The 19,981-nt window shown below is 37.8% G+C and overlaps 1 protein-coding gene across 1 annotated transcript in view; it reads right to left on the minus strand.

Moving 5' to 3' along the window:
* The window catches only part of mosmoa (modulator of smoothened a), a 41,732-nt gene that overhangs the window by 7,455 nt on the left and 14,296 nt on the right, over positions 1-19,981 (minus strand). The window contains exon 2 of the mRNA XM_039651757.2: positions 5,815-6,027. Coding sequence (XP_039507691.1) covers positions 5,815-6,027 — 213 coding nt within the window. The remainder of the gene's footprint in view (positions 1-5,814; positions 6,028-19,981) is intronic.

The following is a 19,981-nucleotide window of genomic DNA, read 5'->3' on the forward strand; positions in this document are numbered from 1 at the left end:
ATAATATACAATTCATATAATTTTGCACGTAATTTAATACACTCTCATGCTAACAGTACGCCAGTTTTGAAACTCCAAATGAACCAATGCTACATCAACAACCTCAAAGCATGATATTTTTTCATGTTATGAAGGCTCCCTCTGTTTTAATTTCTTTTTCTTTAATGTTGTCCAGCAGTGCATGCTGGTCAGGCCAGGAGTCGGAGCAGACAGCAGCTAATGTTTACGTCTGCCATATGCTGAAGCCGCAGCTGTGGGCCTGACAGCAGACGCCGGGCCGCGGGCGTAACCTGGTGGAGCGGGGCGTGGCGCGCGGGACACAGGGGGCTTGTGTTCGTCACACAGAGCTGCTCTTTCAGGGGTCGGGCGGCTTGAGGCCAGTGGCAGCTTTAGCCCAGACACCTGTGTTAACCCCACCTGGAGCCCAAACACTCCTGCAATGAGCTTTAAACGCAGGCCTTCCAACACTGCAGCGTGGATGTGGACACAACGTGAACGCACATCAGATCTAAAACAAGTTTTCATTTAAATATTTGCAGGTTATTTTTGACATGCATATTTGCAAATCCCACTTACAACATAAATGTCTTAATATAATATAAGGCCGCCCCGCCCAACTAAAGATTTTTCCAGTGTACTAGTAGTGGTTATTTACAGGAGTAGTTCACTTTAAAAAAAAAAAAAAAAAAACTTTTGCTGATAATTTACTCACCCCCATGTCATTCAAGATATCCATGTCATTCTTTCTTCAGTCGATAAGAAATTTAGGTTTTTGATGAAAACATTCCAGGATTTTTCTCCATATAATGGACTTCATTGGGAACCAAACGGTTCAAGGTCCAAATGAGAGTTTCAGAGCAGCTTCAAAGGGCTTTAAACGACACCAGACGATGAATAAGGGTCTAGGACCCTTCGAGTCATGACTCTAAAAAAGATTTGTTCATTTTGATGAACGAGTTTGAACAGGAGAGTCACGAACGCTCATCACAGAACAGAGCAAGGCGACCATTTGAGCTTATAAACAGGAAACAAGGAGCTGGCTGAAGTTCAGGAAGTAGTGGAGCTGGGCATAAAGCCAATTGTTTCAAACTGGGAATTTTGGGAATATGTGCTCAATATCACATCCCGTTTGTCTTTAAAATCCCTTTAAAATATCAACAGTCAAGTTCCTTCTTTCAGGAAGTGACATTATTTTTTGGTGTGAACTGATGATTTCTCAGGTTTGGTGGAATTTGTCTCACTTTAAAATCAATAAAATTACAGAAATATCAGCATTTTAAACACTCATGAGAAAAAGAAAAAAAAAAGAACGACCTATCTGGAGTGTTTTCAACCATGAACACCATTATAAAATATCTGTGTATTGCGGTATTCAGCTAAACCGTGGGTCTTCAAACGTGACCCCGATGGAGGAGGTTATGATCTCAGCCTGCGGAGCTGTTCTAATTAAGGAGCTGTTGCTCTTTTAAACGCCGTAACTACCGCCCACACACACACACTGATACAAAAAGACAAGTGACTCACCGAGGTTCAGAGACGGTAAACGGAGCCTGGACAATTGGGACTATTTCTCTCCTGTTACCACGGCAACCATGCCACTACGCATGCGAATCTCAGCGAAAACGACTTTCAACAGCATCTCTCTCTGCCAAATACCAGATCATAATCACACTGTACTTGGCTATTGTGACACACTAGAGAGCCGGTCATACATTTTGGGCTTTTTGATTGCACAATAGAGACGACAGAGATAATCAGGAGCTAATCTGAAGTTTTGCGGCCAATTAAAAATAGCTTAATACCCCGTCCGGGGTGGTTCTTGATGCTTAATTTCTACCTCAGATGGATTCGGTTTTCTTAATTTGGTGGGCAATTAAATGGCCATCAAAATTTTATAGACTTGGACTGAAGGAGCAACCGGAGCGTGTATCTCGAATGATAGGTTTTCCTTGAATTTTCCCAATAGGCATTTAAAGGAAAAAAGAAAAAAAGACATTGTTGTAAGCCATAAGCTACAACATAATCAACTCTAAAGCACAATGCATTTAAAAATACTATGTGAACTTTGCTGAGGGAAAGAACTACAATCCCTTGAATCACTTCAAATGACATAATTGAATTTAAAAAGATGGTGAAGAAAACCCCCAATTCATTTAAAGTTGTTGATCATATCTATAGAAACAATATATTTTAAGTTCATTGCAAGATATACATCAATTAAAGTATCATCGCTAGACCGACTCGGTTATGTAATTTGCAGTGCATCATGGGAGTGGGCGGAGCTAAACAGCTATTTTGGTGCAACTTGCTCGCTTGACTCTGATTGACTGTTCTGTACAGTATTATTATAGGTAATTTATTTATTTTATGGTAATTTGTTTTTTCACCATTAATTCAGTCTCACAGACACATCCAGCCAAGCTTTATTCATGTTACAGTAACTCTTCAAACATTTGCACATAAAAATTATTCAAAAATTGTACTTTTCAGCAAAATACGGCTTACTACGGTAAAAAAAAAAAAATCTAAATAAAAATCTGTACATTTATTTATTTTTTTTTTTTTTTGTCTATACAAATTCTATTTGCAAACTCCCCAACCAATAACGGTCAACTAATTTTTTGAAAGCCATTTGTTTTCAAGAAAAAAAAAAAAAGACATCTTGCACATTGATATTGGTTTTTTCACTTTTTTTAAAATCTTTTTTTGACTACAATTTTATTTTAGCTTCAGTTTCTAAAGCGTTAAACAATTATTCTAAAAAATAAGTTGAAATAAAGTGAACGGATAACTTCAACAAAAGCATATACCATTGATTAATAACCTAAAACTCATAGAAGGTCTGTCTTAAAAAGTTTAATAAGTAGTTATAGTTAAAAAAAAAAAAATCTCTATGAAGAACATTAATGTAGTTTTGACTTATAGAACCTAAATGTTACACTATAAGCAACTACCTAGATACGCCCTAGCAACCACCTAGCAAAACCCCTGCCAACACCCTAGTGACCACATGTTCTAAAACCCCCTCAGAACACCTTAGCGACAGCGATACTCCGAGTCGACATTATATTACGGTGATGAATCTAACTATAGCCATTTCCCACTTTACCCTTGAACGCCTCGTTTCCTGAGAGGAAGTCTAAATTGAAGGGTTTCTTTAAAGGATACACACGGGATCTGTAAACCAGCTTGAAGAACAGAGAGAAGAAAGTTAATAGTGTCTCCAGTGAGCGAACACAACAGATGCTCCACATATGCCGGACAGACACACAACACCTCGAGCCCAAACCACAGAGATCATCTATCTCACTGACTGCCTGCTTGTGTGCGCGACTGTGAACCGCTCGCTGTTACTCTTATTACCCACAACTGGGAACCAACACCTCATTTAACGGGGTAAAACTAATATTTTGTCAGGCGCATGTGTAGCTCCAGCTTGGAAACAGTCATGTCTGTGAAATAACCCCCACTTTTCAATGGAAAGTCTACATTTTCACTCTTTCCATTACAACAATTAAGTGTACTGTGGGTTTAAGAAGTGATACGACAATCAATTCCCAACAAAATGGACATTTCAGGTATTTAATTTGAACTTGAGTAAACCTAGTAAAACAGATGTAGCCATTATTTTCACTGCAGAGGCGCAGGTTTGTCGTACAAAATTGCTTATATTCGTCTATATATTCGTCAATAATAATACATTTGTATTATTTAAAAATGGTTCATATTGTGTATAGTATGTGTAGGTCTTAAAAGCTGCCATTTTTGTGGTTTCTAAAGCCCTAGAGGTGGCAAACAGAACTGCAATGGGTTTGAGCAGCTAGACACATCAATATTGGAAAGTGTTAGTTGAATATCACTGGTGATGTACCTAAAATATGATAAATCGATAAACAGTAATGGGCAAAAGTAATGTCAATAGGGGATGTTTGTTTTTTATTGACCTTACAAGTTCAATTAAAGTTAGGGCTGTCAAACGATTAATCGCATCCAAAATAAAAGTTTGTGTTTACATAATATTTGTGGGTGCACTGTGCATAATTATTTTATATATACACAAATACACACACACACGCTTGTAGATTTAAGAAATATTTTCATGTATATACTGTATATAGATTTATGTATAATTTATATTATATAAAAATATAAATATTTTATATATAAATAATTTTTTTTTTCTTAAATATACATGCATGTGTGTGTATTTTATATATATATATATATATATATATATATATATAATAATTATACACAGTGCACCCACATATATTATGTATACACAAACTTTTATTTGGGATGCGATTAATCATTTGACAGCCCTAATTAAAGTATAAAAATATGAGGATTTTCCAAACTTTAATCGAACTTGCTTTTTTTGTGTGTGTTTTTTATATTTTAAATATGAGGCTAAACTTGGTTAAGTTGCTTATCTGACAACATTATTTGGCAAAATATTGGCATTTGGCTGAAGGTTTTATTTCACTATGCAAATAAATAAATGAATAAATAAATAAATATCGAAAAGCTCACAGGAAAAAAAAAGCATAGATTGACCGCAGCATAGCCTATCAATATTTAGTTGGTTTTCTCGTTTTACATTACCTGCGTTCATAATTTGTTTGTATGACAGCCTGGCCAAAATGTGTGTCCGCACAGTTTCAATGAATCACAAATAAATCAATTGACTTCAAGCTATAGCGACCAAAAACTATTTTCTTTTTTTATTATTATTTATTTAACCAGTAAGGTCTAAAATATCTCTTCTACCAGGGAGTCCTGCAAGCAGAAAACATAAAAGCAGGCTTGCAAATTTGTAATTATATTTTAATGAAGGGTGACAATGTAAATTTTCCAAGACTGAACGCCACTTTTGGCCACAAACTCAGTATTTTTGCATTTGCTCTAGAATAATTTAAAAAAAGATGAATTTCCCATTGCCCTGTGAAAGCTGTACCACTTTTTCCACTTTTATTAAATTAAGATGTAAATGTAACAATATGAAAAAGAAAGAGTGCAAAAGGTGCAGTATAATTCACAGACTACATTTTACACTTGTGCAACTGGGGTAGATTATGCAAGTTTTCAGATAAGAAACAAGTCTAAAAACTCTTTCAGACAGTGAAAAGCTGTAAAGCACTTCTTAGCTAGTTTTTCAGGAGGATAAAAAAAGGTATATTGGTGGCGTCTTTGGCACTTTAATCTTAATTAATAACAATATTGAGTTTACGCAAATCAAATCGGTGCAGATTTAGTGCAAATACTGGACTCAGGAGTCATCAGGTTTTAGGCTATATAAAATACAGTGCATTGCACAGAATCTGCACATATCTGGCTTACTTGAACACACACGTCACTACGCAACTAATAATGGCGCGCTTATTAATTTGCATTGAAGCAATAGTGAAGATTAAAAGCATTTGGCTAACAGAAGAAAACATTTTTATTTTCCAACATCATATTTTTTTTCCACGTATCTAAAACACGAAGAAGAGATTCAAGGGAAGAGATTGCTGGATGACAGGATTTAGTTTGAATAAGAATTGAATGAAAGCTATGAAATCCTTTAAAATATACAAAATAAGCTGTGACGTAGTGTTTTTATTTCTTTCTCCTCCCCCTACCCCACCTTTTTTTGTCTAGAACCCAAATCAAACCCTGATTTTTCAATATTCTGTCATTTAACATTGACTATTCAATTATCGTGATGATAAAGCTAATATCCGATATCCCAGCTCTAATCACCGACACCTCATCTGTGGTGTGCGGGTCAGAAACGCGCTAGCCGTCTGGAACATGAGACGCGTCACTCACTTCCCGTGAAGGCGATCCACCTGGCGTATTTGGTGGCTTCCCGCCGCCAGTGCGAGGCCACGAGCAGGCCACAGGTGACGGTGAGGGAGATGATGCCCATGATGATGAAGAAGAGCGTGGTGACCCACTCCGGGGGCAGTCGGGGAGGGATGCAGGTTCGGTCCCGGCCGTGGATCGTCTGACACTGACGCACCAGTCCCACCGTAAGAGCTCCTGCAATCACACACACAGTGTCAATCACGTGCACATTCAACCATGAAGATCACTCTTTATCAGGGTGTTTAGTAGTGCTGGGCGGTATACGACAATTCACCATGACGTCACAACAATAATAGACGTTCTTCCGGGTGGCAAAAGCCGAAGCGTCCCTATGGCAACACTAGTAAATTGCATGGAGGGAGACACACCGCCGGCAGAAGCCTAATCTACATTTCAACAGTTGATTCAAAAACAGACGTGGTGGAAATTCAGACATGGTTAACATGATCATTAGGGTTGGGTATCGTTTGAATTTGAATGATTCTGATTCCGATTCCGATTCCTTGTTTCGATTCCGGTTCCTAACGATTCTCGATTCCGATTCTTTTAAGAGGCAGGGTCAAAAAAGTTTAGCTAACCTTGCTAACCAACGGCCTTTCTGAAGAAAATAATCCTTTCTGAAGGAAATAATCCTTCTGTAAAAATACTCCTTTTGTCACAAATTTTGCATTTTGCCGAGATTTCGTTATTTTTAGAAAAGTGAAGCCACACTTTGGATCGCCGACGTAAGCTACTCATGTTTGACTCGCGCGACTCGAACACTTCCGGTAGATGCTTCTTCGTTGGTGTTGTTCAGCGGTTTCTTCTTCCGCTCGGCGGACTGTGAATATCGAAACTAGGAATCGAAATTTTAACTTTTGAACGATTCCGGGAAAAACGAAAAGTTAGTCTCGGTTCCAATCGATATTCGATTCTCGATACCCAACCCTAATGATCTTTAAAGCTTAGATTCTTTGATATAGAGACGTGCACTCCCAACGCACTAGACCGCGGCGTGGGACTAGATCTGATGGCCGAGTGCGGGCGGTAATGCACTCTGTGTGTGCGGATTGCACGAGAATAAAACGATTCGCGGGACTCCCGCAAACTAGAAATATCTATGAATAAAACAAATAAAAACTAACACATTTGTATTTATCTGTTGCAGAAAAGCAACAAGAACAACTAAAACAAAATAGAAATGACTTACATGGCAGAGTTTCATTTTATAACGTGACTGCAGCGATGAGCGATGTAGCCAATCACAGACATACGTGTTGATTTATTGAACGCATTGGCCAATCAGAAGCATTTACGATGAAGAAGCATTTACTCACCGCTCAAAAGAAAGTCACATAGAAAGTAATAGAAATAACTAAGTTAGTTGAGAACGTCAGTTATATAACGACCCACGTATTAAAATGGTTGGGTTTAAATCGGGCTCAGGCTGATAATTAGAAGACGACATGCACTTTTGACGACGTCCACTCGCTTTAACCTCCTCACCCACAGGTTCTGCTGGATAGATTTACTTTTTTATGAAGGAAATCGATAAAAAAAAACCTACACCTGCTGTATATCTGGTGGCGCAACCCCAAACACAACATATTTTCACCATAGATTCAACTTTGATCAACAACAATGATTTTAACTGTTCAGTTGCCAGCTGGATCTCTTCAGTTAGTCAATAGAAGCCGCTCGCGTTCTGCCACCCGGAAGTATCGCGGTGCCTATTGTTTACAAACATTCTGAAATGCCCTATACTGGTTCATACAGAAATACCAGTGTTTATTTTTGTAATGATATAAATTTGTAATATGTAATACTGGTGTTTGTCGCTTAAATAACGTTAGGAACACGGTTACTAAGCATGAAAGTGGAGATGGATTGGTTAAAACTATGATAGATAGCTGTCAAATTATGTTACAGTGTTTCCCATACATTGGTTCACAATATCAACACTGCCTTTTGGAAAATCTATATGTGGTTGGGATTGATGTTGAATAAACACGAGCACTGCACGTTTCAAAGTCAAAACGCGGCACGGTTGTTTTTATGTGAATGTATCTGAAGTGAACTGACGGACTTTAGAAAAGTTTCGAAGTTATTTTCATTGAATCTTTCATGATACAGCAGCGTTTAGGAGCGCTGCACTGCTTTGTATACAGCCGTAACCGGGGAAACCGCTTTGTGTACAGCCGTTACCGGGGAAACCGCTGTTTCTGCCGCTCCTAAATCGTCTCTTTGTAAACAGACTTAGTGCAAACCTGTATTAATATTAGTGTGGATTTTGTCGTCAATATTCACTCATGACAGTGAAATAGGGCATTCTAACGCTGCCTTCACACTGGCAGTGGAAATCAGCTCCGTAATACGCAATACGTTCCCAACGGACGTCGTACTACACAGTGAAAAGTGTCGGACGCGGGTAGAACAAAAATGGCGGAGAGATTAAAGTTTGATTCTGTCAGTTCTGTATGATCTCTCTGATGAGGGTTATGCTGCGTGAGGAAAGTTGCTCAGGACGTTGACATGTCAGGTCGGCTAAAAAATGTGATATAGTGGTCAATAGTTCAATGTCTACCTTCAATTTAATTGTATTAACTGCCCTTATAAACGTTAGAAAGTCATGAAAATAAAAAATGACATGACAATTTATCGTTATAAAATCATTATTTATTTTATTAAAAGTTAATAATTCAGGTTTGTTTATCAGTACCATAGCAACGCTCAACTTCCGCTGGAATTGTCGGATAGGAACCGTCCGTAGCTTTTCGCACGAGTTCAAATTTTTGAACGCATCCGGATGACCAACGGACACGATTTTCTTCGCACCGCACTCGGTCGGACCCGTTTCGGACCCATTCGCATGCGGTCTGCGAATCTCCATAGGAAATGAATGACTTCCGGTCGTTTCGCAGCCGCATCGGAGCTGGTTTCAACTGCCAGTGTGAAGGCGGCGTAAGTCAATCTACTGCAGTATTTCCTCTCTTAATCAGCAGAAAATGTGGCTAACAACCAGTCATGCTTGAAAAAATACCGCCATTTACCGTGGATGTGTTAAAATGTGGATTTTTGGTCATACCCCCAGCACTAGTGCTTAGGGACTAAACTATAACACGGCACACGAGAGAAATACAACAGGAACATATCCATCGAGAGTACAAAAGTTCAAAGATTGTTTTGTGCAGAAAAACACACACTGCACCAGTCAAGGAGACGCAGACCAACGAGGCGGTGCTCAAGCACACGGCACTTTCAAGGCTGACATTTACATGGATTTATAATACATTTCACTGCCTGAAGTGCTGAAAAGCGCTGAACACACATTGTTGTCTGGACTAGTACTGAAATAAGCAGAACAACGATAGTATACGTCGGTATCGTTAAAATTTTAGTACCACAGTTTAAGTGCTGGTATACTATGCAACCCTACATTACACTCGAGATCTGTCTTCCCAGCTGGCCAGATCCTTACGGCAATACACCAGCTTTACAGCCAATCACACACAGATTAACCTGAGAGAGACTGTGTTAACCTGTAGGCTTAGCCACCCAATCCAGTTAAGACCATACGCCAGGTTTAATGTGTTGGGACCAGAAATCCCACTATAAAAATAATCTGTATCCAAAGGATTATCACCATGAACTATTTTTGAGGGATGTACCGAAATTTCACCCACCAAAAATTAACAGTTTATCGGAAAATTGTCGTTTTTTTAGGCCGAAAGGAAAAAATAACAAAAAAAATGCAGATATTTATACTCTATATTTTAATATAGGCCTATTTTCTGTCCAATTTTACTATATTTTTTTTACTAAAATACAGATTTATTAAATTCTTGTATTTAATAAAAAAAGTATAATAATAACAGTTATACAAAAAATATTAAAATATATATATCATGCCTACCTATATTTATATATATCATTCCAGTTGTGCATGTAGATGTGATAGCTTTTTTATATAGCCAATATTAACATCTCAATTTCTCAACAATCTCATGATTGTAGGGGCAATATATTGCCAAAGACCGATCAACCAGGGAGAGTCCCAGCTGACGTCACACTGACCCAACACCAACAACCGCTGCTGGGTTTTGGTGAATCAGCGATTCAGCGCGTTAACCCAGTTTTCGTAGACTGAATATTCAATGGACTCCTTTAACATCTCCAGGTTAGAAGTCGTCAGTCCACGGGTAACTTCTATAGTGGTGAAAGAGAGGCTCCACTTGCTCCAACAGCAACAGACACAAACCCTGATACCGTTCCCATGACTTTCTAAAAGGAGAAAAACTATCTAGAGAAGGATTGACTACGGAGTCAGAAGTAGAGAGAGAGGGAGAAGGAAAAAAAAGCCAAATTTGCCCTCCCTAGTCTGTAAAAGGGGTCCATTGGTGTTTGTCGAGTCTGCGTTAATGTCAACAGTGGGTTTTAATTAATTCACAGTTTTATATTAAGAGATATTCATTTTATATTCAACGCAAGTTTGCAGTACTATCAGTATTATAAATACATTTTTAAACTCAAACTGTTTGAGCATTTGGTTTCCCCAATTTATACCATTTCCCTTCCATGGTAACTGGTCAAACAACTGAGCAGAAATAATTGTGAATTGTGATTTTGTAGCATTTTGGTTAAAGAGAAAAAAGCAGAAAGCACATACACCTTGGCCTTTGGGAATGAAACAGCCCCGCATCATCACACACCCTTCACCATACCCTTTTATTTCAGTTAACTTTTGATTAGCATTGAGAGTTGATCTTATGGAAAGTACCCCATGCCAATCTCGGAGTATGTGTTTAAATCCCAAAGGCCACGGGAACGTTATAGGGATGCATAGTATCCTGGGTCCATGAAATAACTGGCCTTTAAAAAGATAAATCTGCCTCTCTGTGGGAATTTAACACAGTGTCCTGACTTGTTTTAAGGAAGAAAACATTTATTTACAATACATCATTCATTCACAAAGAAAATTGATGTCCTGAAAGCTTGCATTTTCCTACACTATGGATCATAAATGTGTAAAAATAGCATAGGCACTGCTCTACTGTACAAACATTCACACAACAAGTTCATGCATTCATTGCTTTAGCAATAATGGCATATTAATATAAAGATTCTTGTCTATGAAAAACCGTTTCATTCACAACCATTTCAACTGCCTTCTTTCAGAGGCAATCAACTACACGTGAAGACACTTGCGTGTGGTGGACACAGTGTGAGCCGGTCTAAACACGTATGGTATGTTAGTCATGCTTGAACATTCAAGTCATGATTGTTAATTCAGCCCTATATCATTTGTGTTGAACTCTATGTTTAGGTCGATTACAACACAAACCTGGCAGAAAACATGTTAAACATTATTATATTTTTTTTATTTAAAAATAAATCCTGATGAGAATAAGTTTGATGGAACTGGTTTCAGATTCAGGGATTGTATTATTGTATTGCTTAATGTAACTTAAAAGTTACAACACAACTTTTTACATAGAGTAGCATATGTTACATCTTGCATTAAAAAGTTACTGATTGGATTGTCAATTACACCAAGCATTGGCAACATAACTGTGTCTCCGTAAAATGAATATAAATATGATATTATGATTCAATGAATATTGTGTACAAATATCTTGCTGAGGAGATGCTCAGCCGTTGCAACACACGCTCGCATGTTTATGTTTTATGAAGAATGATGAATGAAATAACTTCTTAGATCCCCCAAAAAAGCTTCAAGTATAAAACAACATTCACACACGAAAATTGGTCAAAAAGCTCACAAGGTTTTATCGTCCAGATTCAGAGGCCACAACCCACAACTAAAATGCATCCCTTCATCAGTGCCATGTGTTTCCAAGCGTACACCGGCAGTAATTCACAAGATTATTACTGTTATCAATGTAATATAGCAAAATCTGACTATCCCATAGAAAAATATTTACATAAACAGTCTACATAATTGTATATCACAACTACTACATCTATTCAAAGGTTTGAAAATTAAAAAAATCTCAACATATTCTCATTCCCATTATTGAATATGACAAAAAGAACCATATCTACACAACACATAATTTGACGCTGAAGTACATAACGATTACATGATTCTTATATCAGATTTATATGTGTGTGTGTGTGTGTAAATCAACAAATTAACATTGTTAAACATCAAAATCAAACAATTGAGAGTTAATTCCTCATTCATGCCCAAAGGAAAGGATATAGACATTTTAGGTCAAAAATCCCCTCTGTAAAGGCTACTGAAGACACCATTATGTCTACATACTAGGCTGAAGGTTTTGAGAACATAGCCTAATGTACATGAAACATGCCATCAACATTTTTTTTTTTTTTACACAACCAATCAATTAAATACATTGCATATAACTCTCTAAACAGCATCCCAGAGATTTCCCCTTTACGATTGCATTTATTTTTTCCTCATTCAAACAGTCTACCTTTTCTGCCACAGATTTTGGAGGGAATATATTTACATACTGTGCATTATTATGTATAATTAATCATTTTTGGCATTCTAAATTAGTAGTATTCCATGTGTATAATATTGTTTAAATGATCATCAGGCCATATAGCATAATAATATAATTGTAATTTTTTTTGGTTTTGTTTTTTGCCATCAACATTGAACTCAACATTTATTTATAAAGCACTTTCAAATCATAAGAATGGACCAAAAGTGCCATACAGACGCAAATAAAACCATTAAAAATAGGGGTGCTCCAATCAGGATTTTTGGGGCCGATCACCGATTACTGGAAGCTGTATCACCCGATACCGATCACAGAGTCTATTTGAAGCCTTCTATTTATCAAGTAGCATTATTATTAAACTATATTTAACAACAATGTACATTAATTATTACATTTAAGAGAAGACAATGTATCATGAATTTACACCCGTGTATTTATCAGACATGAAAACGGGTCAGGGGTGAAAAAGGTTAGAAGGATATTACCCCTCTGGGGGGTCCGGGGGGGCCCAATTTATAGTCTACTATAAAATTAAGAAAATAAATATAGCACAAATGTATAGCACAGCTTTTTAATGAGGCAGCAACTTATGATAGATAGGACAGATCAGAACAAAACATGCTATTAATAATCTTTCATTGCGCAAAAGTATTATGTTATACGATTATGAAAGACTCCAATAGAGTGCGGCAAAAATTTTTTTTACCACGGCATAAAAAATTGTCTCGCGAGTTTTGCATCATTTGATCGGCTTTTCTGGATTGGCCTTTATAGAGACCGCCGATCACACATCCCAAAGCAATTATCGGCCGATTATGATCGGTGACCGATCAATCAGAGCACCCTTAATTAAAAACATCAGAATGACACCAATATAAATCATACAGCGAAATCACTTGCATTAATCCGACCCAATCAAACACCAAAAGTCTGATAAAATAAATAATCCTTTAAGCCCCCTTTTAACATATCCATAGTTGACGAAGACTTAATGAACGGCAAGGCATTTCAAAGTGTAGGAGGCGCAACCGAAAAGGCGTGATCTCCACTACGCCTTAAACGAGTCCGCTAGGAGCCAGTTCTGGGAAGAGGAAGATGACGTTGAGTTCGGAGACAGCATGTCCTTTATACACACAACAGCAAGCTCACATTGTACGTCTGTGAAGGCCAAGAGCAGGTCTAGAGGAGCTGTAAGTGCTCTTAAAGCACATCACTGAACTAGAGGTCACATACAGGAGGAATTCACATTACGCCCTGGAAAATAGGCAGCGGACTGTGGAGAATCCACCAGGAAAACATCCTGGACATGGAAGAACGGAGGAAATCCTGCCCTTCACTCCACATACAGAGAAAATGATAACAACTCGGCATCTATCCCAGTTACACAACGCCCTTCAGCTACACTGACAAAAGTGGTCCATACGGCCCGTTTAGATGCTCTGATTGCATCAAGATTAGTGCCGTTTCAATAGAAATATTTGTCAGTATGACTGAGCGATAATGATAACGATATTGATAAATAATGAAACGATAATGATAGTTAATCGCAATAGAATTTTTCTCAATATAACGATATCAAGAGTTTGATAAATGTTCGATAATGTTTATGTGCCAAAAGTGGAACGAAACTCATTTGAATCGCGCGCGCCTCTCAGACTGTTTATCCGCTCGGCTCAAAGTCCAAACGGCAGTTTCACTAGATATGTGTGTGTACATACAGCATTTAAAAGCAATCTGTCAGTCAGACAGCACAAGTTGAAAAAAGCCAGCAGATACCACTAGTTTATGAAAGACTGCTACTTCTTATTTCGTTATGGACAGTTTTGAAGGTGCGGCCACATTTAGCTTTGTGCAGTGAAATTATAAATTAAAAACTACAACTTGCTGCCACTTTTTTACTAATTGACAGTCAATATAAGAGGAACAATCTGGAACCGGTGTTCTGACGATTTTTGCTGCCTTGTCGAAAAATGCTACCGTAGCGCGAATTGATCACAGAATGCCGATTAAAGTCATGTGATATACAATAATACAATTCTAAGTTATGAGTAGCTACTGTATACTGTAGACGACTGTTTTTATTTTTAAAACGGTGTGAAAAGTAAAAATTATCATAAAATATTCATCTTTGACTTGTCAAAGTACACCTTTCCTCATAGTAACTGAAACTTTCAGTTATTCTTTTTCAGACCGTACAAATTTTCATATGGATGGTAGTAAGCATTTTTTAAAGGGAAATTATACATAACAGGAAAATGGAACTTTTGTAAAAAAAACAAAAAACAAAAAAATCTGTGAGTCTGCACATGCGCATAACCGGTAAGTAGCAAATCTTGATGGGTAGCATGAATCGTCAGAACACCGGCTCTCTTGTATTTGGCGTTTTTCAGTAACACAATAGAACGTTGTGCTAGTGTGATGTGTTCCGTAGTAACCGGGGCAACCACTGTATTTTTATAACTTTATCTAAGGTTCTCCTATTCTATGGCGCATGGTAAACCAAGACCTGTCAATCTGGGCGATCAAACCAATCCAAGCCAAATCAAACCGTTTCTATTGGTCAAACTTTCAAATGACGTTGGAAAAAACTGCGCGATCCTACGCATCACGTTATGTTGTGCGTGGGCTCGTTTGAATCGAGACAACCCGCTCTGAATGAAGATGTGCAATTTACTATGGCTTGTTAATATTTTGCGTAAACCAGGACATGTCGCTAACGCTTCCTCACACTGTTCACATGCATGTTGGCGCGACTTTTTAAGGTTTTGTATGATTAAATTGCGATCGGCAAAATTTCGTGACTACCGATTGAGTCATAGAGCAAGATTATCGGCCGATACCGATCTGCGGTCGATCGATCGGAGCATCCTTAGTGTATACCAAGACGACCCAAATATACTTGCGATTCAAAGATTCAGATTCACTTGGCAAAAAAAAAAAAAAATTTACATATTAAAATAACTTACTTTTGGGTTCCTTTCGTTTATTCGCGCTAATGTTTTTCCATGGTTGAAAGAGGATTTCCGAAATTTTTGAGTTTTCTGTTACACCGTGTCCTAACTACACGCGACGCTATGCCGCGACACGCGATAAAAGGTTTCTTTTCCATGTTAATCAGAGTTTTTGTCCTAACCAGACACAACGGCGACACGTGAAGTTTCTAATTTAGAAACGGTTCCTATTTCTGCGACATCGCGGCTGACAGAATGAAGAAATTACACTGGTTATGAGTACACATATTTTCAGTTAAAAATAGGTCACTGTGACAAAAGCGATAACGGATAATTTACCTCAGATTTTGAAAGCATGTAATATAGCGTTCAAAATGAATAATATGCAAACATACGACTGTACTTCAAAACAAAATTAGTCAAGTATATTTTGTTAATGTTTTGATTTTTACTAATGTTATTTCTTGATTTGATTATGTCCTTACCCATTTCCAATGCGAGTGCAGGCCAGCAGTGCGCTTTCACAGAGAGACTCTGCTCACGCGCTGTTCTGAATGTGTGGCGTCTCACAGTCGCGTCGCGTCTAGTTTGGACAGACACACTTGCTGTCGCTGGAATTTTATCGCGTCGCGTGTAGTTAGGACATGGTGTTAGATGACCTTTATCAACAGCACTTTTTAAATGCCATCATTTTGTATGTTACCGTAAATTTGGTTATTCGAGTATTTTTATACCGTAAAATAGCAACAGACACTAGCTTTATTTACTTTTTCCAGTTGAGAAAAACTACCTATCTTTCAGTTAAATAAAAAGGTAAAAAGTGAATTATGCTCGGCATAGACGGCACTATGAAATCAATTAGTTCAGAAAACAGATGTACTCATTCTGCTTCGGGCAACAAAAAACTCATTTGCATTACAGGCTCTAGAGGATTTCACATTGTACAATGCGAGAAACCTCAAGCTTTATCACCACGATCCATCCGTTACAGAGTTGCAAATGTAAAACAGATCTGAGTTTAAGCCTGAGTTTGATGATGGGAAAGAAGCATTTTGTCTTGGTGGGAAGAAAGCCTTTAAAGAGCTTGATAAAGACTAGTGTCTGCATCCGGTAAACATTTCCCCCAGCACCCACCAATCCCCCGCTGATTCACAACTTCAATGTCTAACACCATCATTACAACCAGCTGGCACGCTACGGTACACTAAAAACAAACACACAAGTCTGAAGCGCACCCACAACTACAGTTTAGACACTCGTAGGGCACAAACCCACTATGTCCTTGTACCAAACACACACAAGAAGAACGTCATTTACAACATCACATCTGGATAAATAAACCCTGAACAAGCTGGAGCTCGGCCAAATTCCCAAGAAGAAACACACCATTCAGCAGATTGTGTTGTTGACTGAAACTTCTGGTTGCGATTATCACACAGACCAGGTGTCCTTAATCGATACACACAACCAAATGTTTCCGCAATCAAATTCAGTAAATGTGGTCATGAATATTTAGCAAATCCAGAACTCACATTTTACAATTTTAAAAGGATTGTTCCAGTAATTTCAGAAATGTCAAAGTTATAATTGTGCTCACAGGTAAGTTGCTTTTGTGTCGTGTGTCGAAAGCATTTAGAGGTCAAAATCCTTGTCAGTGCAAATGTAAAATGAAATGTAAACTCAAAACTACAAATATATATATATATATATGTTTTTGTCAAAGTTGATGTGCATTTTAGCCTTCAAGTTGGTCGGAAATAGCGTGAAGTTCTGAGATCAAGAATGATTAAGCAAAGTCATGTTTACTTTGTGGGAAACTCGTAATTCTAGACGACACAAGAGCTAGCGAGTTGTGACTATGAAGGGGAGTGTTAAATTAAACAAACACTTATCTATAATATAGACGATATAGCAATAACCTATACATAGACATCAGTGTCTGTCGCTAATAATTTAACAGTAATTAATAGCGGTGGGAAACTTTTGGTGTTCACGATTCACTTCTTGAGGTCATGATTCGATTTCGATTAGATGTGCATAGATTTGATTGTAATTTACTGTTTTGTGTTACTTTTCTTATTTGACTGCGGTAGACAGTATAATATAAAGGTCTAGAAGAAAAATGCTCAACTCAAAGATACAAGTTTTATCAAGTGCACTTGAAGCAGAATTGAGAGTGTAAAAGAAATAGCAACGGTAATAAATGGCCTCTGATTGCTAAACGTTTTTCAGTTCTTTTTTGACGCATTGTTTAATTAAAGGTGCGGTACTTTACTTTTTCACTAAAGCATAAAAATATCTAGACAGTCAAACGATTAATCGCATCCAAAATAAAAGTTTGTGTTTACATAATATATGTGGGTGCACTGTGTAGAATTATTTTATATAAATAAACACATATGCAGTATATATTTAAGAAATATTTTCATGTACTGTATATTATAGATTTAAATATAATTTATATTATATATAAAGATAAATATTTTATATATAAACAATACTTTTTTCTTAAATATACATGCATGTGTGTTAGGGGTGTAACGGTACATGTATTCGTATTGAACCGTTTCGGTTCGAGGCTCCCGGTTCGGTACGCATACAAACCGAACGATTGCTTGGACCATTTTTCCTGCCGGCAAAATTCGTGCTGACGCGGCCAACACAACGTTGCACAACATCAAATGGCAAGCGTAATGAAAGCGGAACGAAACTGCGCTACTCGTTATGTGCTTCACGCATCGTTTATCAGTTCGGACCAGCAACATCTGTGCAGCGCGAGCCGATCTCGATCAAGCAACACTGTTACCACACCGCGCTAAGAGATCCGGTAAAGAAAACATTTGAATTCGTCATTGAGGTAATAACATCGCTGCGAGATCTAGTCAGTGAGAAGCATTCACATTTCTCCGTTATTAACCGTAGATCTCTATTAGATCAAACAGCGCTGTCATGGAAACCAGGAGAAACATTGTGCCGTGAATGAACTAGTAATACTTTCGTCCACAGACCAGCAACATTCACCATGGATTTAATATACTAACACTAACTGGAACCAGTTTGGCTGAAATGGTGAAATGCTTTCAAGTACTTCACACATCTTTTTCCAGCACTTCAAAATTCAAATATTATATAAATAAATATATATTTAAAAGTTATTTTTAATGTGATGACCAAAACATTATTTGTTCATCCTTCAAAGATGACCCCCATTTATAAACCTGAAAGTTTCAAGATCTAGGAAAACTCACACTTATTTAAAAATATTTTTTCTTTAAAAAAATAGGAAATTTCTCTGGCATTTCTTTCTTTTTGCTGTATCGAAAACGTACCGAACCGTGACTTTAAAACCGAGGTACGTACCGAACCGTGATTTTTGTGTACCGTTACACCCCTAATGTGTGTGTATTTATATATATACAAACTAATTATACACAGTGCACCCACATATAAACACAAACTTTTATTTTGGGTGCGATTTATCGTTTGATAGCCCTAAAAATACCTTAATATGTTTGCATATATTGAGGAAACATGCTAAGTAGTTCACACACTGTATTCTCTGAAAAGCACTTCTACAGCCGGTTATTTTACTGTGAAATGTGCGTTTCCAGGCTGGGATGTTTACTAATTTTGGTCTGTGATACTGAACACTGCCAATTTCCATTGTCCGTTGCGCTCGTTACTGTTGCGTGTGCTCATACTGGCGACCCGTGTGAGCGCCGCCCCGTCTGAGGAATAAAAGAAACGACCTGATTTTTAATTCGACTTCAGTACCCATTTCGACCACTAGTCATTCTTACAAAGTGCACCGTTAACTGACAACTACTCAAAAGCTACATGCTTCTCTCTCACAACGAGTGGGCTCTGTTGGCAGTTCACTGGCAGATAAACACCAGTAATCTTTGGGAGACTCCCATTTCAACAGCGGCTTGACACGTTCAGACACTCTATGCTGTTCCCAGCCTGTGTGAGAAACAAGCGTAAACGCTTCCTGATCATGGCCATCCTCTCATTAGTCCCGCTCCGGAGACATGAGTACTGTATAGATGAGTCAAACAGCCCTATGAACCCTAGTGGGAGGAAAGCGGAGGCCGAACACACACCTGCAGGCTTGCTCTGTTTTACTGCACTGATGCCTCTCAGACACACACACACACACACACACACAGATCCTGTGCCCGCGGTGGACCCACAGTAAACATCAGGATAATGTACCGATGGAAGCACACGATTTTATTAGAGCTGCGAAACGATTAATCGCATCCGGAATAATTTTCAGTAGCTTTAAAGAAACGGTATAAACCTAACTCACATTCAACCAACCATAGGAAACTCTGCAATCTGATTATCATCATTATTCGCCATTGAAAATGTGGAGCACTATATGAACCATAAGAGCCATGTCCATATACATATACCACGTATACATATACTAAGAAAATAACCGTGGTTAAAATAAAGTCGTTATTTTTGTTTGTTTTTGCGCACAAAAAGTATTCTCGTCACTTGATAAAGTTAAAATTGAGCCACTGTAGTCACTTGGACTATTTTAACGATGTCTTTAATGACTTTTAGATGCCAGCAAGTGTCATTCCCTCAAGAAGCCTATGGACTAGTATGCAGGAGCGATCTTAATATCTTAAATATCTTAATTTGTGTCCCGAAGATGAACGAAGGTCTTACGGGGTTGGAACAACATGAGGGCGA

The sequence above is a fragment of the Pimephales promelas genome, chromosome 3, assembly GCF_988280905.1.
Source record: "Pimephales promelas chromosome 3, fPimPro1.hap1.1, whole genome shotgun sequence".
NCBI classification, from domain to species: domain Eukaryota; kingdom Metazoa; phylum Chordata; class Actinopteri; order Cypriniformes; family Leuciscidae; genus Pimephales; species Pimephales promelas.